Source organism: Rousettus aegyptiacus, unplaced genomic scaffold, assembly GCF_014176215.1.
Source record: "Rousettus aegyptiacus isolate mRouAeg1 unplaced genomic scaffold, mRouAeg1.p scaffold_m13_p_5, whole genome shotgun sequence".
Classification (NCBI taxonomy): Eukaryota; Metazoa; Chordata; class Mammalia; order Chiroptera; family Pteropodidae; genus Rousettus; species Rousettus aegyptiacus.
The window spans coordinates 112234498-112249666 of record NW_023416308.1 but is presented as its reverse complement, the minus strand read 5'-3'; the positions used below and the strand labels follow the sequence as shown (position 1 = coordinate 112249666).

General features: G+C 53.6%; 1 protein-coding gene and 1 pseudogene across 1 annotated transcript; one reads left to right on the top strand and one right to left on the bottom strand.

The window, feature by feature from the left end:
* Positions 1–179: 179 nt before the first annotated feature.
* On the bottom strand, positions 180–7139 carry SMTNL1 (smoothelin like 1). The gene is made up of 7 exons (XM_036221256.1): positions 6370–7139; positions 6052–6184; positions 5882–5933; positions 4646–4804; positions 4339–4453; positions 4054–4205; positions 180–473 (listed from the first exon to the last, which is right to left on the bottom strand). Exons 1-7 carry the CDS (start codon positions 7072–7074, stop codon positions 329–331), a joined length of 1461 nt encoding a protein of 486 aa, XP_036077149.1. The 5' UTR covers positions 7075–7139; the 3' UTR covers positions 180–328.
* A 6620-nt stretch (positions 7140–13759) lies between these two features.
* Positions 13760–13895, top strand: LOC118603195 (annotated as a pseudogene).
* The last annotated feature ends 1274 nt before the right edge of the window (positions 13896–15169 follow it).

The window sequence follows — 15169 nt, the reverse complement described above, 5'->3', positions numbered from 1 at the left end:
ACACAGCTGGTTAGCAGCAGGACCCAGGCCATTGACCTTTCCCAAATGCCTCCCATGGTTGTTGAGAGGATTGTACCAGGTGAGCAACCCTGGCAGCTGCTGGAGTTTATTCTTATTTGAGTAAGGGAGCTTCCTGGGTGGGATAGGGAGGGAGCGCTGAGGGGCCAGACAGGATTTTACAAAAGTACTTTTAATGCCACTAAGACCAGTGCCACCTGCCCTTTGCCCGAGCCCCGACTCTCCCGTCTCCACAGAGCAGAAGGGAGCCTCGGGGCCGTGGCCGGCCACCTGGGCGTCCTGCCCACCTCTGCCCACGGGCTGGGTCGGCTCATTTCTTCTTGGTCTTCACCAGTCCCTTCTGCACGAGGCTGCGATACAGCTCTTGGATGTAGGTGTAGACGCACTTGGAGTCGGGCACTGCCAGCCGTACCATATCATCCACCTCCAGCAGCTGGGCACAGTCGGCCAGTTTCCTGGGAGGCAGGGGTGGGGCGGCGTGAGGAGCAGAGAGCCAAAGGCAAAGGACATGGGAGCTAGGGGAAAGGGTGGGGGCAGCTCGACAAGGACGGATCCTGTGTGTTAGAGATGGGGCGTCGCCGGGGCCAACCATCCCACTGTGTAGGTCAGGGAATAGAGGCCTCGACCCTTAAAACTCAGGCTCAGCTTAGTCAGATCCCCAAGCTCCCGTTTCCATTGCACTGTGTTCTCACATGGGCGCGAGACCCTCTGGTCTCCAGCTCTGCATTAACCCGCCCCTTCCTCATGCTGCCGGATTTGGGATTTGTCCCACGGAGGGCCAGGCCCCTCAGGAAGCGCTTAAGGGACAGAACCCCGGTCCTAGGCTGGCTTGCAGCCGCCCTGGCTCCGTCTTCACTCAGTCTCCGTGTATTTACTGAGAGTATTGAGCGCTGAACAAAACCCAAACTTCTTGCCCTCGCGTCACCGACATTCTCGTGGTGGGAAACAGTCATCGAACTCGTGTCACAGACAGCGCGTCGGACGGGGGAGAAGCGCCGTGGAGAAAAATGAGGCAGGAAAGGGAGGCAGCGTACCTTCCCGTATTGTGGGTATTTTTAACAGGTTGCTTAGGGGAGGTCGAAGAGAATAAATCTGGGGAAAGAGGATCCCAGGCAGTGGAAGCAGCATGTGCAAAGGCCCCGAGACAGGCCTGCTCGATGTGTCTGAGGAACTGCGTGGGAGTTAGCCCCAAGTCCTCTTTCTCTAACTTCCCAGCTGCCCTTTGGGGCGACCCGCCACTCTTGGCTTCGCTAAGGCCGATCATCTGAGTTAACCACTGTTGGGGCCTCACTGCCGTGTGCCGGGCACTTTATCAAGTGCTTCCGCCTGATCGGTCTCATTCACGCCTACCCTCCGCCCTCAACCAGCAGAAGAGGAACTGGAGACTCAGCGGTTTGGTGATTTGCCCAAGGTCAAAGCGAGTAACACAGCTGGGACTCTACCCCAGGCTGGCCCGCCACCTTTGGCATCCTTGCCCTGGAGCCAGGCCCCAGCAGCCCCAGCCTGCCAGATCGCCATGGGTGCTGGCAGTAGGAGAAACCAGGGTCCCCGGCGGAAATCCTCTCTTGGGGCTGAGACAGCTGGGCCGAAACCCAAGCCGCACTGGCCTGGGCGCAAGGGGGAGGACCACAGGCTGGAGGATTTCGAAGAACAGGCCAAGCTCCCTGGACCCAACACGGTGATCTTGGCTCCTGCGGGCCCTGTCCCTCCACACTGGACAGGCAAAAGCTTCATTCCCACTGGCCCTGCGGAGCCGGTCCAACTCCTCCAGCAGCATGGCTGACCGAGCCCACAGGGGCTCCAGCACCGGCTGCTCCCCTCCCTCATGCCAGGACTCCAAGGAATCAGAGGATAGTTCTAGAATGGGCAGTGGGGCGCGATGGCCAAAGCAGGGGCTCCCTTACTTTGCACATTTAATCTTCACACCAACCCCTAAGAGAGGTGAAGTCAGCTGCCGAGGGTCACAGAGCTGGGCAGGAGGCAGGATTCAAACCCAGACCTCAACCTCTATTCTCCACCCTCCAGCCCCACGGTCCCCACCGTGTCCTCCCCTTTTCACTGCTGCCTGATGCCTCCTGTCAGCCTGACATTATCACTGGCCATTCCTTCCGCCTTCTTCTGGCTCTGCCTGGCTTGGAACCAAGGCAAGGCAGCCGCGGGACAATGACCAGTGCCCCATGGGACGGGGACGTCTGGTCAGGGTGGAGCCACATGCCCTTCGATGTTCACTTGGAGTTCTCGGTCCCAACCAGGAGTCCACTTGCAAATCCCGGTTCTGCCACAGCCCTCCTGTACGACCCCGGGGTGTCACACAACCTCTCCACTCGTGTCCACACTCTAGGATCCCCACGAGCATCGAGTAGGACGATCCAAGGAGAGCACTTAGCAGAACGCCTGGCAGCTAATCCCTCTCCATTCCGGGGCTCGTCATCAACACTAAAGGTGTTTCTGAGCCCAGAGCAGGGCATGTGCTCCTGACCCTCTCGGCTGCCCACCCCCGGGGCACTCACCCCTTCCCCAGGCAGGATCCTGTGAAACTGGGAGAGATCTCCTGGTGGTTTTCCAAATGGCACTGTTGGTGCCCTGGGGCCCTTTAGACATGCCTCCAGGGCCATCTTGGGAAGGGAGGTCGGGCTCTGAGTTCCAGGGACCCCTCCCAACCTAAAAATGTATTTTAATCTGTTTTATATGTTGGGCGTTCACTTAATATTTGGTTTGAGGAATCTGCTGAATAAAAACAAAATACCATCTGAAAAGCACAGATCAATATTCAATCCTCACGTTTTGCTGATGGGGACATGCAGGCCCAGAGAGGAGAAGGTTGCTGCCCCAGGCCTCCCTGCGAGTTGGTGGTCAGGCCTGGACAGGACCAGAGGGCTCAGCTTCCCAGGCCAAGGCGCTGCTAACATCCCAGGTGGCTTCTCCCCTGTGATGGGGCTTTAGAAATGCACCCGGAGCCACCCTCATTGGCTGTTGCCCTCTGCACAGTCCTGTCTCTACCGAAAAGCTCAGAAGCTTCTCTCTGGGGCCAGAAGAACCGGGGCTCGCTGTGTGAGCTCCTTGGGGGCCTGAATGCCATCAGGGTGTTTGGGCCTTGCAGGTGGGTAGAGATGGAGGTCTCCAACCGAGGCTGGTTTTGGTGCTTTGTTGGTGAGAGAACCTCCCCCTCCTCTGCCAACCGAAGTCTCGTCTTTGCCTCTCAGGTTCTTCCTTGGACCACACTGTTCCTCACATCCCTCCTGCCTTTCTAGAACCTCCCCCTTTCTCCATCCTGCCCCCACCCGAGCACCCAGCTATGTGAATCTCGAGAATAAAATGTCCTCCAGGTTCCAAAGCAAATAATAGCTATCATAACAGCTGTGATATCATTCATTATAATACAGGAACAGCTATTAAGATATTTTGAAGCATTTGCCACGGGTTAGGCACTGTTATAGGGTCCTTGCTTAGTTACTTCCTTAATTCTCACAATAGCCCTGGGAAAGAGGAAACCTCACAATAGCCCTGCGAAAGAGGAAACCTCAAACCATTTTAATGATCAGAATATGGAGGCTCAATCTATGACCAGCCCGCCCTGAATGTGCCCGATCTTGTCTGATCTCGGAGGCTGAGCAGGGTCAGGCCTGGTTAGTACTTGGACAGGAGAACGTGGAGGCTCAGATCGGTTGGTAAAGGAGCCTAAGATCGCACAGCCGACAAACGGCTGAGTCTGCCCCTGACCCTGACTCTCTGCACCACCCTGTCTAAAACAGCAGACCCGACCTGCCCCGCCTCAGCCCCTCACTCTGCTGGCACTGCCTCTATGGCTCCTGCCCCCGGTGCTGTATTTCACGCGCATGTGTGTTTATGATCTCTCTCCCTTTGGAGTATCGGCCATGGCGAGCAGGGATTTTGGGGGTTTCACTCACTGGCCATCAAACACTATTGGTTACCTGAATGTGTGGCCGCAGCCCCCTCCCCAAGCGCTGTGAGTGAGGCGCTGGGCTTAGGCGCCCTGAGCCCCTGCCGGCCCTGCTGTCTGCGGCTGCGGCTTACTCTGCTGTGGAGAAGGCCAGGGCGAAGTTGTGTCGGCGCTCAGTGGGGTCCAGCCCGGCGTAGTCGAAGGCGTCAGGGAAGAACTTGTGGATGAGGGCGCAGAAGGCCATGCCGCTGCTCCAGCTGGAGGAGAAGTTCTGGATGTCCACGTGCTGCAGGCGGGCAGGCCGGAGCAGGCCTCGGTGAGCCTCAGGCCGCGGGGCCTGGGCTCGGCCCGCTCTGGGCCTCCCGCCTGCTCAGACCCTGCACTTTGGCCCTGGGGAAGGGTCCCCGTCCCGTGCCCACCTCGTAGTTTCTCGTCATGGCTCGGCACCACTCTAAGAGCATGTTCTTGACGCTACCGATGGCCGCGCCGGCTGCCTTAGTGTTCCGGAACAGGGCCGTGGGGCCCGAGGCCGCCCTGTGAGGGGAGGGACGGAGAAGCCCAGGCCAGAGAGGTGGGAGGCCGTTGGGAGGCCCCCTCGGGGAGGAGCCCCAGCGCCAGGGTCAGCTCTCCCGCCTTGGCCTGGGCTGTTACCACTGCCCCTCAGGCCTCCCCCAGACCCGCCATGGTTCCCGGAGAAAGCCCAGCCCAGCCAGGGCTGTATCCTACCCGCCGAACTTGTCCACGATGGCTTTGCGGTTCTGCGCACGGGCCCCTCGGGGCCGGGCAGGGGCTGACACCCTGCGTTCGGGCGCCTTCTCCTTCTTCTTCTCCTGTGGGGGCGGGGGCTCCGCCGGACTCTGGGGCACCTCACTGGGCGAAGGCTCGCTACGTGGAAAGGTTTAAAGACATGTAAGAGGGTCTGGGACCGGAGAGTGCAGGGCGTAGGGAGGGGCGCGGGGCTGGCTGGGGCGCAGTCTGAAGGGGCGTGCACAGTTGGGGCACCCACTTCCTCCAAGGGGTACACACTTCCTCTGCGCCAAGCGCTAGGAGGGGGCTGCGAAGGAACAAGGAGGCTCGATCTAACTTGGGGAGCACGTGGTCTGGTGGGATGTGCGGGCAGGACTAGGACAAGTCCGAGGTCTGACCGGAGTGAGAATCCTGGCTTTGCCTCTTCCTCGCTGTGTGACCTCGGGGCTGCCATGTCACTTCTCTGGGCCTCGGCTTCCTCATCTATAACATGGGGACAACACCTCCCTCCCAGGTGGTTCTCAGGCTTGGGCAAGACGGGGAACGGACAGCGCTCCGCTGTGTCTGTCACATGACTGACTGCCTGAGTGCTCAGCGAATAGTCACTGGTTACCTTTCCCCAAGAAAGTCACACGGAGGTGGATTTCTGGCCAAAATAAAGGAAGAGGCTTCTAATGACTAAAGTAGGGCAATGGCAAGAATAGAGCTCTCGATTTATCTCGCGCCCACCAGGCACCAGGCACTGCGCTAGGCGCTTTGCACACATTTCATAGTTTAAGCCCCACAATAATCCTGCGAGGGAACCACGGTGACTGCACCCAGGTCACAGATGAGGAGCAGCAGAGTGACATGGCCAAGGTCACACAGCTGGTAAGAGGCAGAGTCCTCGTCCAAACTCATCGCTGCCCATGCTCTAGGGATGGTGCTGAAACCTGGAAGCATGCTGAGTGGCAAGATGAGGGTCCCTATAAGACCTGTCAGGGATGCCGAGAGGCCTCAGGAGTGAGCGAGAGGTGGACCAGGTGTGCCGCACACGCCCCTGGCTCTGGTCGCTTTGGTTTCTTGGGCTCTGCCCTGGGAGAGGGCCTAAATGCCAGGAATTCTGGAACGTCTAGAGGTCAGGTGCTGGGGAGGCCCAGGCTCAGGGGAGGGCAGACTTAGAAGGGAGCAGGTGGTAGGGGGACCTGGCGCCGGGGCCCTGCGGTTGGACATTACCTGGCTGAAGGACTGGTCTCTCCAGAAGCTACAGTGTCTGGGCCCAACCCATCTGGAGGAAAGGAGCAGGAGGGAGGAAAGTGGGGCCACCAGCGACAGTGACGTGCTCCCTGCATGCCCCTTGCGGGTGGCCCCTGCGGCAGCCCCTGGGCTCCTGGGCTCTCGCTCACCTGGGCCGAGGCTGTGGCCCTCCTCCGTGGGGCTCTCGGGCCACTCCTCGGGGGAGCTGGGGGTCACCTCTGCCCCTTCCTCCGACACTGTCTCCACAGCCTGATCCTGCTCTTCACGGGGACTACCTGGCTTCTGGAACAAACGTGATCTGTGTGAGCAGTGGTCACACAAGAGCCTGCCCAAGGCTTTGCGAGGACTTCAGAAAGATCTAGAAGGCAGCCTGGGACCACAGTGCTGCACGCCCCACCCCAGGCTCTTGATATCAGTGGGAGGAAGACTGGCCTTTCTCCAGGGAATAAAGCAGGGGGCTTGGGGACTCCAGAAGGGGGTGGGGCCCCCTCCCATCGCTGCTCCGCCTCACTCACCTCTGCCTCTTCCAGGTCACCCTCCTGCGGCTCGGCCTTGGCCTCGGCTTCCAGAGCAGCCCTCCCCTCGGAGTCCGACTTGGCCTCTGGGGCACCTGCCTTCTCCTGGGCTTCGGCCTTGGGCGTCTCTGTCTGGTGGTTCTCCTCCCGAGAGGCCGCCGTGGTCTCCGGCTCCCCAGCGGCCCGCTTCGGCTCAGCCTTGGCCTCGTCACCCGCTTTGCCTTTCTCCCTGGCTTCGGGCTCGGCTGCTTTCGTGCCAGCCTCCTGCTTCCCAGAGGCCTGCGCTGCCTCCTCTTTCCCCTCAGCCTGCTTGGGTTCAGCTCTGTTGTCTTCTTTCCCGTCGCTCAGCTCCTGAGGAGCAGCTGTGGTCTCTTCCCCCCGACCGTCCTCCGCTGGAGGCTCGGCCTTCGCCTGGGGCTCCCCCTCGACTTCACCCAACCCATCAGCTTCTGCCTGGCATTCGTCCGCCTCACCATTCTGGGCTGGAGCTCTTTCCCGCCGTCCTGCCCCATCGGGGGGCCCCTCTGTGATGGGGCTCCCTGCCGTGCCTTTGGCCTGTTCCTCTGCGGAGGCTCCACCTCCCAGCGACCCCGGAGTTCCTGCGGTTGGGGAGACAGTGGTCCCATCCTCAGAGGGTTTCTCTTCCTTCTGCTCCATTTCTGGGAAGAGAAGACAGGCCGACCTGGTCACGCTCCGTGTTTGCGTGAGGTGAAGGCCTGCCTGCAGACACCACCGGCCTAGAGGCTGGAGGCCTGCGGTTCAGTTCTGGGTCCCCTCTACTTGGACATGTGACCCGAGTACCCGTTTTCCTTGGGGCAAAACGAAGGGGCAGAGCACTGCTCCCCCAGAGGTGGGGTGCGGGCCCCGCCGACGCGAGGTTGGGTGGCGTTCACCTCCTGGTCCTCCGCAGGTTGTGACTGGGGCCTCATGATGCCTTTTCAAGGATTTCGCCTCTTGGATCAAGACGACGAGGCGGCTACAATGCCATAGTGGCATCCAGCAAAACCTGTGGAGCAGGTGCTACTCTCCCCCTCTGAATGGAGGTGGCTAGCCTCAGACTCAGCCCAAAGCAGGCAGGAGTGTCAAGACAGAGTCTAGTAATACTGTTTGGTCTCCATCGTATTTATTTTTACTGTTACTTTCTATTTCTGGCCAATGATACTGAGTTTCCATTTCCAATAGTGATATAAAGTTTCGTTTAAAAACACATGAATTGGTCTACAGCCTTGCCACCCTGAACGTGTCCAATCTCGTCTCATCTCAGAAGCTAAGCAGGGTCGGGCCTGGTTAATATACTTGGTTGGGAGACCACCTAGGAGCACTGGGTGCTGCAGGTGTTAAAAAAAATAAAATTTGAAAAGTGAATAAAAAAATAAAAATAAAAGTACATGTATTGGATTTAAACGTAAGTTAATTCAGAGGAAGGCATTCAGGAAAGCAGAATGTAGGTGGTACAGATGTCGCTAAATCATGGAAGTGGTAGAAAAATGCCTGAAATTTGGGAAAGCCTGGGCCAGCTTGTCTCTGGGCCTGGGGCATCCTCTGCCAGCCTCTGGTTCTATGAAAAGGTGGGCCCGGACATGGAAGACTTTCTGTTGGTGAAGAATAGAAATGTTCTCTCCCTAATCTCTGCAGGGAAACCTGACCCCCCAACTGCCTGCGGGTGGCGGGAGTCGGGGAGATTACGACATCCTAACTTGGGGTTTCCTGTTCAAGTACTGTACCTACTCTAGGATCTAAGAAAACAGGTGGGTGGGGGGACAGGGCCAGCTCCTGAATCCCCTTGCCCTTCTCGGGGGTCTGTTTACAGAGAAATGATCCCCAAATAGTGTTCAGGGCATGACTCAGGCAGAAAGAAAAGTAGACACTCCTGTCACTGGCTAAAAATACCTCCTGCCCTCTGCAGTGCCATCGTTCTGGGTGACAGTACCCAGGGCACCTGGGTAATTGGGACAGAGGCAGGAAGACAGGCAGATGACGGCCGTGGCTCTATCCTGCCACTAATGTGGGTTCTACTGCCCCCGGACCAGAGTCCTGGGGTCCCTGGATTCGGTGCTCCCACTGTTTCCTGGGAAGCAGGCCGGGATTTGCAGAGCCTCCAGCTCCACCCCTCCCGCTTGGGCCCCTTCCAGAGGGCAGCAAATGAGCCAGGACGTGGAATGCACATCAGCAGGGAGCCAGGAGGCCGTGAAGCTGGCCTTGACCCCTGCCTCCCAGTCACTCACACTAAGACCTGAGCAAGTCCCTTTGCCTCTCTGGGCTTCGGTTTCCACTGACAATGACAGGATTGGCCTAGATCAGGTTTTCTGAACTGTGTTCTGTAGAAAACTAGGGTCTCCTAAGACATTAACAGGGGCTTGGGGGAAGGGATTTATTCTCTGGCTAAGGTTGTTCCAGAAAGAACTTACTCTTTATCCTTTTAGAAATATTCTTCGTTAGCACTTAAATAGATACCCCATAGTAGAGAACCCTTAACTTTGCTTAGCCTTATTTAACTCACTTTCCTCCACACGTGTTTGACCAGGAATTATTATCATCATTATTTTTTGCTTCCTTTACTTTTTTGCTATTTTTCCTGAGAAGCCACTATTACTACCCCCTTGAGCAACGCCACGTTTAGCAGAAGAGAGGATGGCAAACGCTGGTCCGAATGACCCACACGATCCCTTCCTGCGCCACGCTCTTCTTTGGAAGACGGTGTGGAGCAGTAGGAGGCTTCCTACGATGGGCTCCCAGCTCCCAGAGTTGACTGACTGTGTGACCTTGAGCAAGCTACCTGCCCTCCCAGTGTCTCGATTTCTGGAGGTAAAAACAAGTCTCACCGCAGCGGGGATTGGGGAGGTTAGAAAGCCCGCGAACAGGAAGTACTTCAAGGCGTGCTTGGCACGGAGGGAGCTCTCAGTACACGTACGGCGTAGGTTGGCCTCTGCCCTGCCTTGTGCCAGGTTAAGGCCCTGACCCAGCCGTGAGGGCATTTAGTTAGCGAGACAAGGCAAAGAGAACCGAACGCCAGGGAGTCGATAACAAGCTCTTTCTATACCTCAGAATGCGGTCGTGGTTGGCTAAGACATAGCAGAGTGCTGCGACCATCTTTTCTTTCACCTACGTGCTACACGCTTGGCGTGTTGGAGGGGAAGGGCAGGTGTGCGCACGCGCACACACACACACGCACACGCACACACACACTCCTTGGCCATCTTGCGTGTTCATCACCTCAGCTTTCCACCCTCCAGGCTTGTCATAAATAGACAAGGAGTGAAGAAACCCAGAACGCTCAGCAACCAGGATAACACCCCCACCCCCAGCATTAACAACTCTAGAGCAGCTCACAGCTCTTGCTGCAGTGCACACTTTACCTCGCTCGCCCCCTCCCGCCCCCCACCGCCCCCACCCCCCTCCTCTAATCCTAGGGAATAGGTGAACAGATGAGGGATTTGGAGCTGGGGGCGTTCAAGTCCCTTGACTAAAGTCATAGGACAATTTCATGGCCAGATCATTCCTAGAACCCCTGACGACCAGTCTGGAGCCTGCGCCAAAGATGCTGCTGCAACCAGGTCCTCAGCCAGTGTCCGTTTAAAGGCTTCTGCCCAGAGTGAGGGGACCCCTGGTCGGGAAGGACAGACACACATGTCTCAGGAGTTCAGCGCTCTCTCTTCTAAGGGCACAGCAGGCCCTCTCCTTCCTTCGTTCCTCTCCACCTTCCTTCCTCCTTCCTTCCCCGGGAAGCCCTCGTACCACCCCTGTCTCGTGTCTGAGGCAGCACTGCAGACAGCTCCTCTCTCCCTCTCTCCCGGCTCTTGGCGGCAGACCCAAAGGAAAGGAACCCAGGAGCCCGAGTTCCGAGCCCCAGATAATATAGATGACATTTGATGGTTCTGCTGACAACTCCAGACCCACTGTCACCTTGTCTGTCTTCAGGTGGTCCTGAGGCTTCTACTGTCCTTTGCCCCAGCCAGGGACCCTCCCTGGGCGAGGCCACTCTTAACTGCTTAGGGAGTCTGTCTTCCTACCTGGCTGGACTGTTGAGACTCTCTACCCTGTCAGGTTCCTGTCAAGTCCTCTGCAAGGTGGCTACCAGTGAGCTGCTCTGTAGGTGATCTCAAGTTTCTCAGCACCCCAAGGCTGGGTCCCTGAGTCTGGCTTCTAAAGACGGTTGACATAGTAGTGGAGAGAATTAGAAAAAAGCCTGGATTTCTCCAACCGTGGGGCCCCACCGCTTGGAAGCTCCCGCCCTTGGAAGGTGGGAGAGGGGTTGGTAGATGGGGTAGGCAGGGGAGGGGCTTAGAAAGGGGCCCAGGGCTTCTCCTACCTGTGCGGCCTCTGCCTTCTGACTTGGGAGCTGTCTCCTTCTTCTAGCTGAGCGGCCTTACTCCTGGGCTGCCTTTAAGCCCCAGAGGCCTCTAGCCCCCAGCTCCTCCGTCCCTGTCCCCCCTGTACCTTCCTCCCTCCTTCCACTCCACCCCACCCCCACTTCAGGAGCCTTGGGTCTCAGAAGAGCATTGTTTACGCCCTGTTGGTACAACACTCTCCTTGGCCTGGGAGGCTCGGGTTTCCCACAGAGACCTGACAGGTGGTACCTTTCAATCACAGCATGTCCGTCCCTCTTGCCCTGACCCCAGCAGCATGCATCCTGTGGTCACCTCTCTTCCCAATGTACTTGCCTAGCCCTGGAGACCTGAAAAACCATCTGCAGGCCCATCTGGATGGTCACCAGCCCTCTCTGGCCTCCTCTGTTCATCCAGAGTGCGAGCAAGGCCTCCTTTGCTCCCCAACCCCCTTGACTCTTTAAATAGTCCCTTTTACTCTTCTTCAGACAAAAGCAGCTGCTGAGGGGTGGGCTAAGGAGGGAGTGCATGGGACAGCTGCACACTGGACCCAGGGAGGATTGTCTCCCCGCTTCCAGCTTCCACCGGACAGAGAGGTATGGTGGGGGGTGGGGTAATGAGGAGAAGACATGGGCCGCGCTGATGGAGCGCTGGGTTTAGAGTCTAGAAAATACTAAGCCGAGTTCTATTTTGAGTGAAGTGACTGGTACAGCAGTAGGCTCTGTACAAATTTTTGTACTAAATGGAAATTTTGCTCAGAAAAAAACCAAACACGTCTTCACCTTCTCTACGTGTCCCGTGGTCTAAGAAAGGCACTACTGTTGCAGATTGTGTGCAGGGGACACTCCCCCCCACTTGGGGAGCTTGTGACTCCCCCAGGCCCCTCCCCCAGGCCCTCAAACTCCAACCGTGCTGGCCTCCTTCCTGTTCCTCAGATAAATCGATTTCTTTCCACACTCACGATTGTAACCTTTTTGATTCTGGTCTTTGCAAGACTGGCACCTTCTCATCCTCCTGCACTCAGCTCAGATTTCATTTCCTTAGAGAGGGCTTCATGACCTTTGGTTCCTCATCATCGTTTCAACCTGTTTTATTTTCTTCACAATATTTATTTGAATCTGAAGTTACCTTATTCATTTCCTTATTATCTGACTCTCTCACTAGACTCAAAGTTCCATGAAGCAGGGTCTTTATCTGCTCTGCTCATGGCTATATGTCCAGGAACTAGCAAATTAACTGGTTCATTCGAGTTGTTTGATAAATATATTTTGAATAAATGAATTAGTTAACAGAAATATGGAATTAGAACTTGGGGACCTGTGTTTGGGGGATTATTTGAAAGCGAAGGTTGGGTGCCAATGGTTGAACAGTCCAATATTGATGGTTACTGCCTGCTTCTAGTATCAAGATGTCTTTTTCACCCATCTAGAATTTATCTGCTCAAGATTGGTGAGCTTTTCCATATATCTCTCTGGTCTGCTGTCCTTTTTACAAATTAAAACTCATTTCTCTTCGTGCCCTACTGCCATTAGGCACTACAAACAGCAAAAAAATAAAACCATGGTATCACTCATTAAAACTTCTCTTAGACAATTCATGTATTCATTGATCAAATGATTTTTTGAACACTTAGTACATGCTGGGAATACAGCAGTGAACACCAGACCTTAGAGCTTACATTCTGTATGGGGGAGATAGAGAGTAAGCAAATCAATAAACAGGATATGTTATGTTAGCTGGTGATAAGTTCTGGAGGGAAAAATGAAGCGGAGAGGATGAGGAAACATTTTATCTGGGGGCCATGGCGATATATTTAGAGTGGTCAAGGAAGGCATCCCTGAGAAGGTGATATTGGAGTGAAGGACGCGAGGGAGCGAGGCATGCGGTCACCTGGGGAGAAAGCATTCCGGGCGGGCCGAGGGAACAGCAAGAGAGCTTGGTGTGTTTGACTGACAGAAGGGAGGCCAGCAGGGCTGCGGCAGAGTGATGGAGCTGGAGAATAGTGAGAGATAAAAGGCGGTGGGGGGCCGAGTCATGTGGGGCCTTAGAGGTCTTTGGAAGCCCTTGGAGTGTTTCAGGTTGCCAAGTGACATGACCTAACTTTAGTTCTTAATAAGATCACTCTGGCTGCTGTTCTGAAGATCGCCTGAAGGGGGAAAATGAATGAAGTGGGCAAAACCAGTGAGGAAACTATGACAATGACTCAAATGCAAGATGATGGTGGCTTGGACCTGACAGTCAGCAGCGGAGGGGAGACGTGGTGAGGAACGGCGATAGTGGATAACAGTGACTAAGGCTGTGCCAGCTTTCTCTTCCAGGTCACAGAACGACCATTCTGTTAAAGCCCTTGACGTTCTTATTCTCTCATGTCCTGCTCATCTCAGGGGAGTCCACACCTCTCATGAATGGTCAGGGCCCACATGGGGAGATAGATCCTGAGTGACAACCCCGTATCCCTTCCTCAGAGATGAGGTCCCATCCAAGAGGAGTGACCATGGTGAATTACAAATACACAACTCCCCTTTGGGAGGCTGTGAGGCTGGGAGGAGACAGATGGCAGGATAGAGTGAGGGGGCAGAGCTTCAGCATCGTGCTGACAGAGGTCAGCGTTTCGGATGACACATCTGGACTCCAGAGACCTTAGAAGGCGGGAGCTATGTAGACTGTCTTTTACGAGAAGCATCTTAACAGGAACAACTGGAGAGTCCTACTTATGGGTCTTCAAATCCCCAACGGTATAAGAACAGGGAGGAAAAGACGCAGTCTCCTAGACAACAATGGTAATAATGTTATCATCAATAAGAACGATGATTTCCCAAATACCGGAGGGAGGGGGAAATGAGGAGCTGCTGTTCAAAGGGTATAGTTTCAGTTATTCAGGATGAATAATTTTAGAGAGCTGCTGCACAACATTATGCCTAATTACCAATAGTATATGGTGCACTTAAAAATGTTAAGAGGGTAAATCTTATGTTAAATGTTCTTGTCACAATTAAAAAAAAAAAAAACATTTTTGAGTCTATGGCCATGCCACCCTGAACGAGCCTGATCCCGTCTGATCTCAGAAGCTAAGCAGTGTTAGAAGCTAAGCAGGGTTGGGCCTGGTTAGTACTTGGATGGAAGACCACCTAGGAAGACCAGGTGCTGTAGGCATAAAAAGAATATTAAAAAAAAAAAAAAGGACTGTAAGTTGACAAGGTTCTGGCAATCTGTGAGGTCAACCAAGGGTTGCCTCACCTAAAAAAAAAAACAATAACATTTTGAGAAATTGGGGGAAATTGAGTATGTGCATTAGATGACATTAAGGAATTACTAGAATTTTGAGTGTGAAAATAGCATTGTGGAAAAAAGACTTGATGTGATAGATAAAAACAGATGAAGAAAATGTGGCTAAATGTTAACAATTGTTAAAATCTGGTGATGGGTATATGGAAGTTCAATACACTGTGCTCTCCACTTCTCTGTACATTTTAAATTTGTCCTAATAAAAGTCTAAAAATTAAAAAAAAAATAAGAACAGTGATTTCTTTTTATTGAGCATCTGTCATGAACTAGGTGCTTTAATTACATTACCTTTTCTGTTTGTTATCTTTTTGTGCAATGATTTTTAAAACTTTTTGTTTTGAAATAATTATAGGCTTTCAGGAAGTTATGTAAATAGTACAAAGAGGTCCTTGTGTACCCTTCACCTAGCTCTACTAAAGGTGAATTTTACATAACTATAAGCAATGAAGGAAATTGGCACAATTTGACACAATTGGCACAACTGACATTGGCACAATGGTGTGCATACTTCTGTGACATTTTATCATATGTGTAGATTTAGGTAACCACCTGAATGGATAGAGAACCATTGTATCCCCATACAGATCTCCTTTGTGTGATGCCCTTGTAAGCACACCTCCCTCCCTCCCCCCACTAGCTCTAACCCCGGGCAACCATTAATCTCCTCTCCACGTCTACAATTTTGTCATTTGGAGAATGTTATTTAAATGACATTATACGGTATTTAACTTTTCATTTCACTTAACAAAAACCCCATCTAGGAAATAGATTCTTTTTGTGAGAACCTATGTCTTTTTTTCCATGACATTTATTCATATTCTACAATATGTTGACTATATTTTCAAAAGCAAAAACCAGGGCAACACATGTCCACTAAAACAATAGTATTCATAACAGCATTATTAATAATAGCCCCAAACTGGAAACAACCCCAGAATCCGTCAAAAGGAGAATGAATATACAATTAAACACTAAACAGCAATAAAAAAAAGCATAAATAAAGATATACAAAACAATATGGATAAAATCTTACAAACATTGCAATGAGCTAAAGAAGCCAGGCACAAAACAGAAAATAATATATAATTCCATTTACATGAACTTCATGAAGGCAAAACGGGTGGTGATAGAAGTCAAAATAG

Coding starts and splice junctions, on each gene's coding strand:
- SMTNL1 (XM_036221256.1), bottom strand. CDS start 7,074: ATGGAGCAGAAGGAAGAGAAACCCTCTGAGGATGGGACCACTGTCTCC. Junction 6,185..6,369: donor GGGCCCCACCCCCTTCTGGA/GTCCCCAAGCCC, acceptor CGTTTGTTCCAG/AAGCCAGGTAGTCCCCGTGA. Junction 474..4,053: donor CTGGCCTTCTCCACAGCAGA/GTAAGCCGCAGC, acceptor CCTGCCTCCCAG/GAAACTGGCCGACTGTGCCC.